Source organism: Aquarana catesbeiana, linkage group LG06 (assembly GCF_042186555.1).
Source record: "Aquarana catesbeiana isolate 2022-GZ linkage group LG06, ASM4218655v1, whole genome shotgun sequence".
Lineage (NCBI taxonomy): Eukaryota > Metazoa > Chordata > Amphibia > Anura > Ranidae > Aquarana > Aquarana catesbeiana.
In genome coordinates, this window is record NC_133329.1 from 64,370,340 (window position 1) to 64,387,868 (window position 17,529).

Below are 17,529 nucleotides of genomic sequence, written 5' to 3' on the forward strand. Positions count from 1 at the left end.
TTCTGAATACCACTTACCCAGAATCAGGACCACAAAATGATTTTCTGATTGACCGGTTGAAATTTATGCTGGGGAACAATTTCTTTCAATTCTTAACTGTTTACTATCAACAAATCCATGGTACCTCTATGGGGGCAGCGTGGGCTCCATCCTACGCATGCCTCCATCTGAGTTTTTGGGAGGAAGAAGCGGTTTTCCCTTCGTCGATGTACCGTGACCACGCTTACGGTACATTAACGATGTTTTTATGATTTGGCGGGGCACACAGATCGAGTTGCTGTAGTTCATTCATGAACTTAATGTTAATCGATTTAACTTAACATACACCTTTAATCAAACAAAATGATCTTTTCTTAAATTTACAAATATGTTTGGAAAATGGACAACTCCATACTTCCACCTTCCGTAAGGACACGGCAGCAAATACCTTTCTGAGTGCCACCAGTCATCACCCCCATTGGATTAAAAAACGGCATTCCGGTAGGCCAATTTTTACGTTTAAAAAGAAACTGTTCAAAGACAAGTGACTATCGAAGGGAGAGCCATGATCTCTATGCTCGATTTAGAGAGCGTGGCTACTCTCATCGGCAAATCAAGAGAGCAAGGAAGAAAGCAGCGCCCGAAACCGCCAGAGCTTGTTATCAATTGAGCCAACTAGTACTCCCATTACAACCCAATCTAAAAACCAGTGATCCAATAAGAATAATAACCACCTATGGATCCCAGTGGAACACCATCCGCTCAATTCTCACCCAACTCACCGGGTGACGTCCACCTTTATGGATGCACATAGAAATGAGTCATTTGAAATTCGTGATTTAATCAACTGCTCTACCTCCCGAGTTGTCTATATGATAACATGCCCATGCCCCAAAATATATATTGGTAAAACAAGAAGACAGCTAAGAGTCCGTATTGGTGAACACTTGCGAGAAATAACAATAAAATCAAAATTCCCGAAAAACCCTTAGCAAAACACTTTGCCCAATTCCACGGGGGCAGCTCCCCAGGAATGAAGGTAAAGGGCATTTATGCCCTAAACCTACCCTCTAGACGTGGTGATTTTGATCGCATACTCCTACAGAAAGAAAAATGTTGGGTGTATCGTCTAAAGTCGCTCATTCCTGTCAGCCTAAACACGGAATTGAACTTGCAACCCTTTCTACCAACCTAGATCGATCACACCAGTCCTACTTAATTCATTTTAGTTACATTTGTGCATCATCATAATGCACCCATACATAAGGACATAATTAAAACCATCTTTCGACCTTTAAACTCTATTTGCCCATCACAACACCTCCAAACTTTCATTAAAAGGTGTCCCTGTTGCGTCGTTCACTTTTCTTTGGATGGGGGTGCTTCTGGCCACGACGGTTTGTCGTGGTGCTCACGATTTCTCATACCTAAATTAAGGCGTGTCTCCATGTGAATGTCCTACTTTTTAAAAATTTCTCTTCCTCTTGTCTCTTGCCTTACCCTCTCAATAAGCTTGGTCCGGTAATTAATGATTTCCATGGAATCACTATAGGAACATGAAGTAACTTTGAAATGAATTTAAAAGACTTGAGTTCCTTCCTCTCCATGTACTACATGATTGTTAAAAATCGTCTAAAAATTGTGAATTGATTGCGTGTGATTGAATAACTAAACATGATTACCCTTTTGGAGAACTGTACACTTTCAAAACTAAAACACATTTGGGCGGTGATAGAACGCAGCCGTCATGATATAAAGGAGCGTCTCCACCAGCCCAAGTATTGTCCAAGATGAAGCTACGCTATAGGCATTAGCGAAACGCGTTGACGTCATCAACGCAGACCCGTCACAGACGCTGCTGCTTGGGTGAGAGGGGTTACGAGGAGTCAGCCACGAGTAAAGGCATGGATGATCTGAAACAGCCTGACTGACCCGCTCGACCCGACTCTTCAGAGGATTAAAGACTTCCACCCTTTTTCGTGGATCTGTACCTTCTTGGGGACGCATCTCTAACCGGGATACTTATCCAGCTGGTCGGCGTCTTGGCACTCGATCGGGAAGGAGGTGAAGACACCGGAGTTTCGTATCTCCCGCCACCCCCCCAGCCACTGACGCTATTCACAGAGCCGACTTATCATTGGGCAGAGTAACCCGTATTTACAGCATAGCTTCCCCTTCATGAAGTGTACACTACGATGCTGCAATACATTTGATCCAGCCCATTGGACCATCTTCCAATGATCCAGAACAACAAACGGTAAAGTCTACTACATTTATTAACGGCGGTTTCTTGCATCTAATTGACTTTTATTGCCAGTAACTTTTGCCATACCATCTATACTGATTGTCAGTCCAATTTTGTCAGAAAAAGAAACCCAAGTCACTCTACATCATTCTATTGGTCAGACTGTTACCTCCTGGATTTTTACCATCTTCATGCTATTAGCCAGGTTATTAATATTATTCCAGCTATAGCACCAGGATCCACTTACCATTAGTAGGTTGCATCTCCCCCCTCCTCCCCCCTCCACCCACCCCCTTTTACCTCCATTGGATCTTTCATGCTGTCATACGGTTCTTTTTGGCTAATATGGGATACTAATACCCTACCAATAAGTTACATATAAACAATTCATTACCAATTGACAGCTTGCAAGATCCAAAGCGTCCGGACGTTGTCATACGTTGTTTGTTTTTGTTTTCTGTAATGTTTTTCGTTTTGTCCAGTTTGTCCAATTATCATGTACGCAGGTATTAGGTTCTACCGGACCTAATCAACAATAATTTTTAATATCATGTTTTAAATAACAGGTTGTTGTGCCAATTTTGATGTTTTGTATTACAATGAAATAATAAATAGATTTACATTTTTTGATAACACTGTCAGTATCTTTGACATGATTAAAAATACTGTTGCTAAAGTAACCCCTTACCCGGACATCTAGAACCGGGTGCCCCTTTCTCTTTCTATACAGAATATGGTTACAGCAACAGACACTATATTAGTGTATAATCAAGTTGGTCATTTTATTTAATTTGACCACTCCAAGGTGTAACTTGTTCCATCATTCCCTCCCCCCTCCCCCTTTTTCCACCATACCCCTACTTTAGTTTTCTATTTATACTGTAGCTGTGTGGCGAGTGAGCAGTCTTCTTTTGAACCTAAACTGCTCACTGGTCCATCGGTAACTCCCAGGTATGTGCAGCCACAGGAAGATGATCATGTCACACGGACATCTGGGTCATTAAAGACATTTGATCTTTATTTGCAGCAGGGCAATCACAAGACTTTACCCTATTTGAGGAACACTGCATTATATATGTGCATACTCATAGTCCATCAGGACATACAGTGCATCCGGAAAGTATTCACAGCACTTCACTTTTTCCACATTTTGTTATTTTGCAGCCTTATTCTTTGGATTAAATTAGTTATTTTCCTCAAAATTCTACAAACAATACCCCATAATGACATTGTGAAAGAAGTTTGTTTAAAATCTTTGCAAATTTTTTAAAAATAAAAACAAAATAATCCCATGTACATACGTATCACAGCCTTTGCCATGATACTCAAAATTTAGCTCAGGAGCATCCCGTTTCCACTGATCATCCTTGAGATGTTTCTGCAACTTGAATTGAGTCCACCTGTGGTAAATTCAGTTGATTGGACATGATCTGGAAAGGGACACACCTGTCTATATAAGGTCCCACAGTTAACAGTGCATGTCAGAGCACAAACCAAGCCATGAAGTCCAAGGAATTGTCTGTAGACCTCCGAGACAGGATTGCATGGAGGCACACATCTGGGGAGGGAACAAAAAAAATTCTGCAGCATTGAATGTCTCAATGAGCACAGTGGCCTCCATCATCCATAAATAGAAGACGTTTGGAACCACCAGGACTCTTCCTAGAGCGGGCCCCGGGACCTCAGGTTCATTTTCCAACAGGACAACGACCCTAAGCACACAGGAAAGATAACAAAGGAGTGGCTATGGGACAGCTCTTTGAACATCTGAACATCTCTGGAGAGATCTGAAATTGGCTGTGCACCAACGCTCCTCATCCAACCTGATGGAGCTTGAGAGGTCCCGTAAAGAAGAATAGAAGAAACTGCCCAAAAATAGATGTGCCAAGCTTGTAGCATCATACTCAAAAAGACTTGAGGTTGTAATTGGTGCCAAAGGTGCTTCAACAAAGTACTGAGCAAAGGCTGTGAATACCTTTGTACATGGGATCTTTTTTTGTTTTTTATTTTTAAGAGATTTGCAAAGATTTCAAGCAAACTTCTTTCACATTGTCATTATGGGATATTGTTTGTAGAATTTTGAGGAAAATAATTAATTAAATCGTTTTGGAATAAGGCTGTAACATGTGGAAAACGTGAAGCTCTGTGTATATTTTCCAGATACACTGTAATTGGAGTGACTGATTGCATTATCTGCCCTGAGTTGCTTGTGATACATTCTAGCCTAACTTTGGCACATTGATAACACATGTTGAGTGCATCTCCTCAAGTTTCCTCTCCGCAACAATAGTTTCAGTTCGTGTTGCTACAATATTGCTCCATAGAAATGGCTCATTGCTTACAATATTATTATCCTCACATTAGGTTCATATATGGTGGCACCCTGATTAGCAAGATTCCTCACAATCTGAGCGCTTTTCCTTTTAGTGGTCCCATATGACATCTAGTTTTTAAAAGGGAAGACAACTTTGTCTGGGGTATGGTGACGGATGTATGTTTGAATTTTCTTTATATAGTGTATGGCCTTTATATTCACAATAAAGCTTTTTATACTTTTGCATTGGACATATTGCAATAGTTCCTTGCATGTATCCGCTTTCTAGTGTGACTTTCTTGTTCACACATTTCCCTATTTTTTCTAGTTGTAGCTCCCCACCAGTAGTAAGATGTTGTCTCATGAACTGCCTCTTTTCTTGATAGGAGGAAAATTTCTTCCAATCAAAGAAAATCTCTGTTGCTATAATAGGGTGGAAGGGAATGGAATCAAATTTATTATGCAACCCTTATGGGCATAGCTTGTGATTCTTTGCCAGATTGACATAAAGCTTGTAGAATATTATGGTTATTCTATTGCTGAGCCTTCATACAGTTTTCAAAATTTAGCAGTTATGTGCTGAATCCTAACAGCAGTGGATGTCTTTTTGAACCTACAATTTTAACCTTATATGCATTTAAATGTAAAGGAGTCATTATGTTATTAACATTAGCACATACAATTGTCTTTGATGGCCACAGTGGAAAATTGTATATTTTTATGGGTATTTTTGTTATAAATTATAACAAAAGTTTATTTTTAATACTTCTATATATGTTACCTTTTACTCTTTCAGAGGCTCCAACATTCGTTTTAAACAACATCCAGGGCCCACAGATATGGTTCAGTGGGGAGAAGGTCACTTTATACTGTTCAGCCTCATACTGTATGGAAGGCACTCAAGTCATTTGGATGGTGAAATCAGCAGGTGTAACTATTTCTGAAATAGGGGAGGATGGAGAAGATGTGAATAGAGACTCTCATCGGTCCTCTGGATATGTGGCTCACAGAGAAAGAACTGAAGAATCTGATAAAGAGGGTCTTCAGGATGTCACCTCCTCTCTGACCTTCACACCTTCCATCTCTAAACACCAAAACATATCCATCTCCTGTAAGATTCTCTGTGATGGAAAAGTAAAGGAAAAGACTTTTCAACACAAACATCCTTATGGTGAGATTTTACTAATTTCCTTATGAGGGGTTAAAGGTATTTGGTTGTTCTGTCTCACATTTCTCTTTATGCAAAATACATTCTTCTTTGACTCAGTCTGTGTGGATAATATGGCAACTTGCTGACTTTACAAAAATCAGCAGGCAGTTTAACTCACTAAGAAGGCTCTAAAGCAGGGGTTCTCAACTCCTGTCCTCGGGACCCACTAACAGGCCAGGTTTTAAGTATTACCTTGGGGAGATGCAGACTAGAATAGTGCAATCACCGAGCAGCAAATGATATCACCTGTGATGTATTTCAGTTATCTTGCAAACCTGGCCTGTTAGTGGGTCCTGAGGACAGGAGTTGAGAACCACTGCTCTAAATTTAAAAGAGAAGTATGGGTTTCCTTTTTTTTTGCTTACATCTATTCTATGTGAGCTGCTGATATCTAAAAATCTTTCCAGCCCTCTCAGAAGTGCCCCCTTTCTGTTAAAATCGAGCTAAATACCTGTGGGAGGGGCTACATACTTTCCAACAGTGTAATACCGACAATGGTCTGGCTCTGGAATCTGGATCCACCCACTTTCCTGTCATTTTGCTTGATTGGTTTCCTCTCTGCTCGCTCCCGAGACTTCACAGAGTGTAGCTGCTCCCCCTCCCTTCTCTCTCTCCTCCCTCCTCCTCCCTCCCCCTCTCTCTCCTCCCTCCTCTCCCTCCCTTCTCTCTCCCCCTCCCTTCTCTCTCTCCTCCCTCCCCCTCTCTCTCCTCCCTCCCCCTCTCTCTCCTCTCCCTCCCTTCTCTCTCTCCTCCCTCCTCCTCCCTCCCCCTCTCTCTCCTCCCTCTTCTCCCTCCCTTCTCTCTCCCCCTTCCTTCTCTCTCCTCCCTCCTCCCCCCTCCCCCTCTCTCTCCTCCCTCCTCTCCCTCCCTTCTCTCTCCCCCTCCCTTCTCTCTCTCCTCCCTCCCCCTCTCTCTCCTCCCTCCTCTCTCCCCCTCCCTTCTCTCTCTCCTCCCTCCTCCTCCCTCCCCCTCTCTCTCCTCCCTCCTCTCCCTCCCTTCTCTCCCCCCTCCCTCCTCTCTCTCCTCCCTCCTCCTCCCTCCCCCTCTCTCTCCTCCCTCCTCTCCCTCCCTTCTCTCTCCCCCTCCCTTCTCTCTCTCCTCCCTCCCCCTCTCTCTCCTCCCTCCCCCTCTCTCTCCTCTCCCTCCCTTCTCTCTCTCCTCCCTCCCCCTCTTTCTCCTCCCTCCTCTCCCTCCCTTCTCTCTCCCCCTCCCTTCTCTCTCTCCTCCCCCCTCCTCCCTCCCCCTCTCTCTCCTCCCTCCTCTCCCTCCCTTCTCTCTCTCCTCCCTCCTCCCTCCCCCTCTCTCTCCTCCCTCCTCTCCCTCCCTTCTCTCTCCCCCTCCCCCTCTCTCTCCTCCCTCCTCTCCCTCCCTTCTCTCTCCCCCTCCCTTCTCTCTCTCCTCCCTCCTCCTCCCTCCCCCTCTCTCTCCTCCCTCCTCTCCCTCCCTTCTCTCTCCCCCTTCCTTCTCTCTCTCCTCCCTCCTCCTCCCTCCCCCTCTCTCTCCTCCCTCCTCTCCCTCCCTTCTCTCTCCCCCTCCCTTCTCTCTCTCCTCCCTCCTCCTCCCTCCCCCTCTCTCTCCTCCCTCCTCTCCCTCCCTTCTCTCTCCCCCTCCCTTCTCTCTCTCCTCCCTCCTCCTCCCTCCCCCTCTCTCTCCTCCCTCCTCTCCCTCCCTTCTCTCTCCCCCTCCCTTCTCTCTCTCCTCCCTCCTCCCCCTCTCTTCTCCCCTGCAGCATGTTTCAATAATCAGAAGAGTCAGCAGAGATAAGAGCACTTCATTCAGTGACTAATGAAGGAGAAGTCACTGATAGTGCCGTGTATGTAAATGTCCTCTACATATTTCTATCTACCAGAGTGAAAGCGATATATTTGTAAAGCAGAATACACATATGGATGTGACAGCACACAGGCATTCTATGCATTACTGATATAGTAAAATGAAATAAAATCAGAGCTAACATTGTGAATGAATCTTTTTATTGACTATCTGGATTTTTATATGAGACAATTAAACTTTCCATTCACATCTACTTGTATTTTCATACTGAAGCCCAGAGCTCCTCAGTCAGAGCTTTACTCCCCCATAATTGGTGTATTACCTAGTACTCCTTTAGCAATAATGTTCCCTTCATTGTAAATAGAGTATTACAGGATCACATGCTGTGCAGAGTCATCACATGCCGTACAGAGTCATCACATGCCATGCAGAGTGATCACATGACGTACAGTGCCATCACATGCCGTACAGTGCCATCACATGCCGTACAGTCATCACATGACGTACAGAGTCATTACATGCCGTACAGAGCCATCACATGCCGTACAGAGACATCACATGCCGTACAGAGTCATCACATGCCGTACAGAGTCATCACATGCCATACAGAGACATCACATGCCGTACAGAGACATCACATACCATACAGAGACATCACATACCGTACAGTGTCATCACATGCCGTGCAGTGCCATCACATGCCATACAGAGACATCACATGCCGTACAGTGCCATTCATTGCCGTACGGGGATGGGGATGATGGGACTGTATAGGTGTACAGTGACTGAGGGATGATTTGTATGTACAATAAAGGAGACTCTGGGGATATATCGGGGTCACTTTAAATGTGGGGGAGTTGCCTGCTCTTCTATGTACTGTACACAGGTATGCTCTCTACACATAGCACTGTGTACATTTCAGAGAACATACACAGGGCACAGGTCACTATGCTCCTCACCATGTCTCCTTTTCTGATATAATACAGTGCTGTGTGTAGAGAGCATAGCTGTGTTAATTTCTGAAAATGAGAAGTGACTCTCCCCCCTCCCCCCATTGGCTGGGGGAGACACTGATACAGACTTTGAATGAGTGAGGGGAGGGGGGGGGAATTCAGAGGACACAGGAACATCAAAGCCCAGGGGAGAGGTGTTGGAGTTTTGCAGAGGAGAGTTTGCAGATAACAGCCAGAGAAAGTTGAGGACTTCACTTGTATCACATGGTCTCTGATTCCGGGTTTTAGCTGGGGACACGCTGCCATGGAAACAGAGGCATGTGAAGAACGTGCTTGTTCTAGATAGCAGCCTAGGTGTGCACCTCTTCACCAATCACACCCACATGTCCTCCAGAGGGAGGGAGTGAATGAGCTGGATTGTGGAGATGTATCCACCTCTTGGAAACTTTTGAACTGAGAAAGAACCGTTAGAGGCTGATTCTGGGATCTTCAAAAGACGATTCTGCAAAACCTAAAGGGCTTAGGAAAGAAAGGAATGCAATGCAGGTATGAGGGTAGCATGTACTTAGGGTTGCCACCTGCCCAGGATTCACCCAGACAGTCTGGGTTTTGAATTATGTGTCCGTGTTTCAGTCCGCCTGAAACTCAGACACATTATACAGACCAGGCTGTGGCTCCCCAAGTAACTGAGATAGTCACACACAAATCTGTTGCCATCTGGAAGCTTCAGGCAGGTTCGGCATCACTGGGAGGCTGGGTGTTGATGCCAGCAAGAGCATTTTGGCCACACCCACTGTTTGCCACTGCGCGCTATACGCACTGCATTACTACTTCCCATGGGGCATGTACTACCTATTTTTGCATTCCCATACTTCTCCTTTAAATTCATTGTAGTTTTATTGAAGCTTGGCACATGCAAATGATGTGCTTTCTGGCCTACTAGAGGGTAAAAATAATCTTCTCCAAAGCTTCCTGTCTCTGTATGTGTAATAACTGTTCTAATCTCACTGCATGGTGACTGGGAATGCCAGTGCATTAATACATACATTTTGAGGGAAACATTAATTCCTGTTCTAGTGACTGTTTCTCACTTTATTCTAGCAAAACCCACTGCATTGGGTCCTATTAAACTGTCTCTAACTGATTCTGGAGAGGTGTTGTGCTCCCTGGATATAGAGGGATTTTATCCCAGTGATATACAGATGAAATGGAATGACAAGAAGACTTCAGAACCAAACAGAACATCTCAGAACAGTGATGGCACCTATAGTGTTCATAGTGAATATAAACTTCCTGGGAGGTTCTTCAGTCATCCAGACTCTGTGGTGAGGGTGTCCTGGAAACACGACTCCATGGAGGACTGGGAGAGCAGAGAGTTGTCTGTGCATGATAAAGGTACCAAGAATGATCAGATCCAGGAGTTACCGAATAAAGGATTTTTTTTACATGAAACAAATGCAGTCATATAACATTTGTACATTAAAGTATAACTAAAGGCAAAACTTTTTTTTTTTTTTCGTTTTGGATAAAGTGGAGAGAGTTTGGAGCACCTGTCAAGTTTTTATTGCTTTCTCCCTCTCTATATATCCTGTTTACCATTATCATTGAAAGTGAAAGTAAAAGAAAATCCAAAATTTTGGGGTGTCCCCAGAAAAGTAATAGACGGGAAATCTTCCAAAGCAGACAATAGTTCTGGTGACCTGGGGGTCCCCAAGGAATTCCCTTAATCTGCAGGGATTTTCTCTCACTTTCTGTTTGGCTATGGGACAGGATGGAAGGGAAATCTCCGCAATGGGACACATATGGCAAAAACAAATCTGACAGGGGTTATAACCCTCTCTTACTCTATCCAAAATAAAAAAAAATTGCCTTTAGTTCTACTTTAAAGGAATCTGCTGAAACAAAAATCAGAGTGACAAATATTCTCAGTGTAATAATGTAAGAATGTCCCTAAGTATATTTTAGTGTTTATATATTCATTGACTAGAGAAGTCTTTCTCAAACTCTTTACCCCAGAGAAACTCCTTAAAATAACTTTCAGGTCTTGTGGAACTCCTGCTAAAATGTATTCAGCTGGGAAGGATGCCATTTACTTTGGTGGTTAGTGTGAAGAATGCCTCCACCATTCAATATAGTGGTGGTCAGAATTCTGACCTCAAGGACAGTTAAAAAGATTATTGATGTAGTGCCACTGGTTCTGCCAAGTGGCTTTTGACCTGGAATTATGAAGGCACCATCAGATGGGAGGTCAGTCAACCCACCACTTGAGGAACCCCCAGCAACCTCTGAAGGAAACCTAGGTTTCCACAGAACTCTTGTTGAGACTAAGCCTAATCAGTGTGAAATGCATCAGAGGGGCATGGCTATGATGCGGGGACTGTAGCTGAAGCCTGTGTGTTTACCTGGTGTTGTGTTTGATTCATGTGGAGTGCAGCCATGGGCTTACTATTACTGTGCAAAAAAAGTCTGCTTAAAATGATGTGGGTTAATACAGAGATCCTCAGTTGACCATTGTAGCACAGCCCTCTTGAGGACTGCTGAGAATTACCTGCTCACCTGCACGGCCATAACCAAGTGAACTTTCCATCCCACCTGATACTCTGGATTCAGACATCTTAATAAATAACACTTCGTAGCAAGAATCAAACCCAGTAATGTTAGGTTCTGAAATGTTTTACTCGAACCAAAAGAAAGGAATGATTAATTTACAGAAGAGGTAATAAATCTGCTATGTCAGAAACTATGAAATCAGGCCGAGACAGAAGTACAGTTAATTCACCATTGTTTAATAATTAAAGTAAAAAGAACAAACGTAGTCAAAACATAGCCAAAGTTCAGTAACCGGAACGGATTGTCAGCCAAGCCAGAAGTTAGGGATCAATGTAGTGTAACAGCAAGCAGGATCTGGAGCCAGGAGGGATGTCAGCAAAGCAATCTTGAACAGGATCGCAGGAGATAGTTTCTGTGATGTTGACCAAAGACGAAGGCAGAGAACCTCTGGACTGGACGGCTTATAGTAGGCAGGACTGACGAGCAGGATATCATCAACAGCTGAGTAACTGTGGAGAGATAGGAGCTGGCAATTAGCCGACAGCTGAGCGGCCAGCTCAGAGAAGGAAGGGCTGAGTCCAGCCCTGACAGCTAACGCCAACTCAGCAAACAAATTCCTCCTAAAGACACAAACAATGATTCAGCGGCAAACAATGTTATTCACATGTATGTACACTATATTCGGATCAACGTTCTCCCCCCTGGTGGATGTCTCAGGTAACTGTGTATAAACTAGCCAGCCTATGCTATCTCAATAAAGAGCAAGTTCTACAGAGGGATATGTATGTATGCTTTCCTATAAGTACTGACAGATAGTTCCACGTTGCAGATCTGATGTTCTTCGCTAGCTAGGTGGAGCTCGTTAACTGTAATCCGTTTGGTTGTGAACAAAACAATAGACTCCTTGGGGTGAAGATCTAAGATGTCTGACCACAGCGTTTGTGCAATGCAGTAAAGTGTTCTTGGGGTCAAGATGTCTGTGCACAGTGTTCTGTAATAGTGGCAATGGACAGATAAAGAATCAAGCAACTTGCCCTCTCACCAACGACCAAATCGATACAATGTCTTCTGGACAGGAACATGTGTAGCGCACTAGGGCAGCGGATTCGCTGTCTCGATCTTCCGAAGTAGGGATTGCCTTATGCACCCACATAGACAGGCAGGCAATCCAAGTGGTGTTAATGACAAGATGTCTGACAGCGAGTGATGAAGTAGAGCCTCTTAGGTCTCGGGTTGTAAGTCAGGCTCCGCATGGTAGGCCGCAAACTCTCTCTCTGCTGCACAGAGAGGTCTGTCCCACATCAGGCCCAGGAGGAAGAGAGCTCTGCGCTGGCTTCTCGCTCCTTTTATGGTCACTCCCAGCAATCTCCATGTCACCGCAAAGATCCCTGGGATGTGTAGTCTTAGGGTACATGGGTGCAAAGCAGTAGTCTGAAGGAGAGCTATACGTCCCATAATTCACTTTTGTTGGACACACAAATATGAGGTCACTGATTACACAGATGACTAATGGGACAAGCGATGTCTGGAAACACTGAAAGTTATGTTGCTTTCTTCTTATGCCCCGTACACACGGTCGGATTTTCCGACGGAAAATGTGTGATAGGACCTTGTTGACGGAAATTCCGACCGTGTGTAGGCTCCATCACACATTTTCCATCGGATTTTCCGACACACAAAGTTTGAGAGCAGGATATAAAATTTTCCCACAACAAAATCCGTTGTCAGAAATTCCGATCGTGTGTACACCAATCCGACGGACAAAGTGCCACGCATGCTCAGAATAAATAAAGAGATGAAAGCTATTGGCCACTGCCCCGTTTATAGTCCCGACGTACAAGTATTACGTCACCACGTTCAGAATGATCGGATTTTCCGACAACTTTGTGTGACCGTGTGTATGCAAGACAAGTTTGAGCCAACATCCGTCGGAAAAAATCCTAGGATTTTGTTGTCAGAATGTCCGAACAAAGTCCGACCGTGTGTACGGGGCATTACAGTTCATATCGCTACACCATGAATAACTTGCAAAGCGCCGGTGCCCTTTCTTTGCACTCTCCATACATCTGAAAAAGTGCCATTAGACAATTATATGCTGCAGTCAATACTAGCCAGAATTTTATTGTCTTTGGAGCTGACAATATGCCAATTAAAATATAAGGCACACCAATTTCCCCATAGAGGTAAAGGGAGGAAGGTTGCCCATTTTATATTGTGGAACATGCACAGTAATCAAATACCGTAATTATGACCTCCGCAGCTAGTTGACATACAATCTCCCTAAATAAATATTAAAACTAGTTCTGTACGTATACTACAGCTCTAAAACCCCAAATATGTACAGTACATACGTAACAATGGATACTGTATATACCAGTAATTGAATAAATGTCAGGCCTAGAGCTTAAAGCGGAGCGCCGCCGAAAATTTTTTTTTTAAAAGTCAGCAGCTACAAATACTGCAGCTGCTGACTTTTAAAACATGGACACTTACCTGTCCAGGGCGCCGGCGATGTCGGCACCCGAGGCCGAACCGTTTCAGTCCTCGGGTGCTGCCACCTCCATCTTCGGTAAGGGAATCAGGAAGTGAAGTCGTGCGGCTTCACTTCCCGGTTCCCTACTGTGCATGCACGAGTCGCGCAGCGCAATACGGATGGTCCCTGCTGTCTGTGGGATCCGTGTGTTTCCCAGCAGGCAGCGGGGAGGGAGCAGGAAGTGACGTAAATAACCGCAGATTCTGCGGCTATCTATGCCGGAAGTGGGTACAGATACCTGTAATATACAGGTATCTGTACCCCCCTCCCCCCTGAAAGGTGCCAACTGTGTCACCGGAGGGGGGGAGGAATCTGATGAGTGGAAGTTCCACTTTTGGGTGGAACTCCACTTTAATTCCTTCGTTTAAAAGCAAACCAAAACTTCATCAGTTATGTGTAAACATTTGTATAATGAATCCATGGTAGCCAAACTTCTTGCTGGTGATTGTAAACCAATATATACCATTGTGTAAATATATATAAATCGCTCCCCTTTAAAATAATCTCATTTTGTTGCTTTGCAGCCTGAAATATAGACAGACACATTTTTTTTTTGTTTTATTTAGCTGTATTTACTCAGTGCAACTTATAACATCCAAGTGAAAGATATACCACCAACATGTCAGAAAAAATAAAAAAAATTCAAAAACAGAATTGCTGAGTTGGAAAAAGGATTACCACCTTGTGTCAGTATTTTGTTGAACCACCTTTTGCTTTAATTCCAGCTTTTAGTCTGTTTGAATTTGTCTCTACTATCTTTGCACATCTAGACTTTTCAATATTTGCCCACTTTTCTTTGCAGAACTGCACAAGTTCAGTTACATTTTATAGTGACCGTTTGTGGACTGCAATCTTCAAGTCATTCCACAGATTTTGAATGGGGTTTAAGTCTGGGCTCTGACTAGGCCATGCAAGGACATTCACCTTTTTCTCCTTCAACCACTGTGTGGTCATTTTTGGGTCATTGTCATGGTGGAAGGTAAACCTTCCCATTGACAACTTTATGGAAAAGGGCAGCAGATTTACCTCAAGAATTTAACAGTATTTTGCCCCATCTATTTTTCTTCTATCCTGACAAGTGCTCCACTCCCTGCTGCAGAGAAACAACCCCATAACAGGATATTACCACCTCCACCATGCCTAACTGTAGGAATGATGTTATTTGGAGGGTGAGCTGTATTGGATCTCCCCCAGACATCGCTTGGTGTTGAGACCAAATCATTCAAATTTAGTCTCATCTGACCATATCACTATTTTCCATGTGGCCTCAGAATCTTCAAGGTGCATTTTGGCAAAGCTCAGTGGTGACTGCATGTGACCCTTCTTGAGGAGTGGCTTTTTTATTGCAACCCTCCCATACAAGCCACATTTGTGGAGAATTTGTGATATTGTTGTCACATGGACACAATGACCACTCTTTGTCATAAATTCCTGCAACTGCTTCATAGTTGCTGTAGGCCTCTTGGTGACCTCTCTGACCAGTTTCCTCCTGGCTCTTTCATCCAGTTTAGAGTGACGTCCTGATCCAGGGAAGGTCTGTGTTGTACCAAATACCTTCCACTTCTTAATAATAGACTTCACTGTGCTTCTAGGCATTGATAAACCTTTTTAAATTATTTTGTATCCATCTCCTGACTCGTGCCTGTCCAAAATGTTATCCCGGAGATCCCGGTGACAGTACCTTGCCACCCATAGTTGATTGTTTGCTTCAGTTGCACTAACAGGGACTGAAATGCTCCAAGAAAGCTCTTTAGCTCTTTTCATGCTGAGCTAATCAAAATGACCACAGTTGATCACAGTTGAAATTCAATTGGCTTTGTGTGCCATTGAGAAGGTGATTAGCTATACCTAATTCATTTTTAGGAGGGGGGTGATCCTTTTCCCAACTCAATGATTTTGCTTTTGATTTTTTTTTTTTTTTATCTGACATGGTGTTATATGTTTCAATTGGATGATATAAGTTGCACTGAGTAAATAAAGCTGGATAACACAAAATCTGTGTCTGTCTTCATTTCAGGTCGCAAAGCAAAAAAATATGTGATTATTTTAAGGGGGGGGGGTGGTGGTGTAAAATATAATTCTAAATAGTCAGTGGAGAGATAAACATAGAGAACTGCACCTATTATCTTTGGCAGGTTACAGTGGTAGAATCAACCCAGTTAATTTCTACATTTGCTCACAACATAAATCTTCCCAGGCATCTGTCACATTTTGACAGTGTATCTTCTGTTTTACTCAAGGTGTACTTATTGAGAAAGAAAGCAGAGACATCGTTGAAAATTTGGATTTGAACACTGCTTATGCCTTTTAGGTATTTATATAGCCATCTTTACTTAAAGATGCTGGCCAGTGAAATACCACCCATACTAGACGGTGTCACACAGAACTCCAAGTTTAGGTTTGGGTTCCTATATGTGACAACTTGACAAGATAAGGAAATTAACAATTTTTCAATTGAAAGAGCACTAATCTTTTAACTATTGCTTTATTTCGATCGCTGTTACTGATATGATCATCTTCTACTGTATATCTCTTACATGCAGATTTTCCCTGGAAGGCGAATGTACAGGATATCACAGTCCCTAATCTTCTCATTGGCAAAGCAGCTGTACTGAAGTGTGAAGTGTCCAATGTATTTCCTGATGTCTTGACTGTGAAATGGCTGAAGAAGGAGAAGGGTGGCCAGGACTTATTCCCTGTGGTCCACAGCCAGACATATAATATCTCAGAGCTCCGACCAGAGAAGCAGAAGGATAAAACATTCACTTACAAGTTGTGTTTGAAGTTCAAACCATCTATCAGTACAGAAGAGGGGGCAGAGTTTATCTGCAGGGTGGAACATCCCACTTTGGAAGTGCCGGCAGAGAAGAGCACAGGACCTCTCACTATAAAAGGTGACCATCCATTACCTTCTCCTGTATAGCAAAGCAAACTAGAGGTTCCCAAATAGATTGTCATGAAGCAGAACATAGGTTTTGGGTCTCCATACTACAAGTCCACTGCTTTAAACTAGCACTGGCTCCAGCGTTTCCCACAAATTGGGCCTTGCTTGGGAGGACCTGTGGACAGTTTTGTGAACTTTTGAGGAGGACCCTGATAGCATATTATGAAACATTGTACCTCTAATCTAAGTTTCCGTAGATCAACAGCACATGAGAAAGCAGACTTAGGATATGGGCCCTAATAATAGGAAGGACCCAGGTGAAATAAGTTAGTACTTAAGATTTGGCATTGTCTGGTAGGAAAATAGCTGACTAGTGGGGTATCATCAATTGTGCAAATGTGTGTGGGGCACACGGGCACTGAGGGAAGGGGGTCCCACTGTGCTCTGTGATACACTACATACCAGCCCCCATCCCCAACCCTGCAGGATTCCTTGCTGCTGGAAGCTTCTCCTCTCTCATCCCAGCCAGCTTTGGGTGCTGCAGGGGAGCCACAGGTGGAATTAACTCTTAAAATTGATTCCCCCTGCCAGCTGCTCCGATCTCATTCCCCCCCGGACTGCACTGACCCTCAGGGATTCCCTGGTCCCCCTTCCTGAAGCACTGTTGGCCGGTTTCCCCTCCTCCCCCTCCCGCCAGCTGCTGCTGGGGTGGAAGATCGGTGCCATGTTCAGGGTGGGGGGGCTGGTTAAACATGGCTGCGATCAGTACCATTCGCTCCTTTGTTCATTCTTCATCATAAAACTCCCCTGTTGCTGACCCAGTATTATGTGTATAGTTAAAACTTTTTGAAAATCTAAGCATAGCCCTTATAACTGGTGCTAGCCATTCCAATAAGCAAAACTAGGAAATTACTTATGGTATTACTGAAATAACACCTACTAATAGCATAACAAGGTGTTAAAAAAAGGTAAGAAAATAGATTATACACCAAAAACAAATACTACTTTTAATGGACTACTACAGGTCAAATTATAAGTTATTCAAATGTGGACATAGGAGGAAGGGAATACAAACTGGTTCTATATGA

At 43.6% G+C, this 17,529-nt stretch overlaps 1 protein-coding gene across 1 annotated transcript in view; it reads left to right on the top strand.

Moving 5' to 3' along the window:
- Positions 1-17,529, top strand: part of LOC141147976 (uncharacterized) — a 488,999-nt gene that overhangs the window by 100,651 nt on the left and 370,819 nt on the right. Inside the window, exons 8-10 of the mRNA XM_073635132.1 lie at positions 5,335-5,709; positions 9,576-9,869; positions 16,101-16,451. Of these exons, the coding sequence (XP_073491233.1) occupies positions 5,335-5,709; positions 9,576-9,869; positions 16,101-16,451 (1,020 nt within the window). The remainder of the gene's footprint in view (positions 1-5,334; positions 5,710-9,575; positions 9,870-16,100; positions 16,452-17,529) is intronic.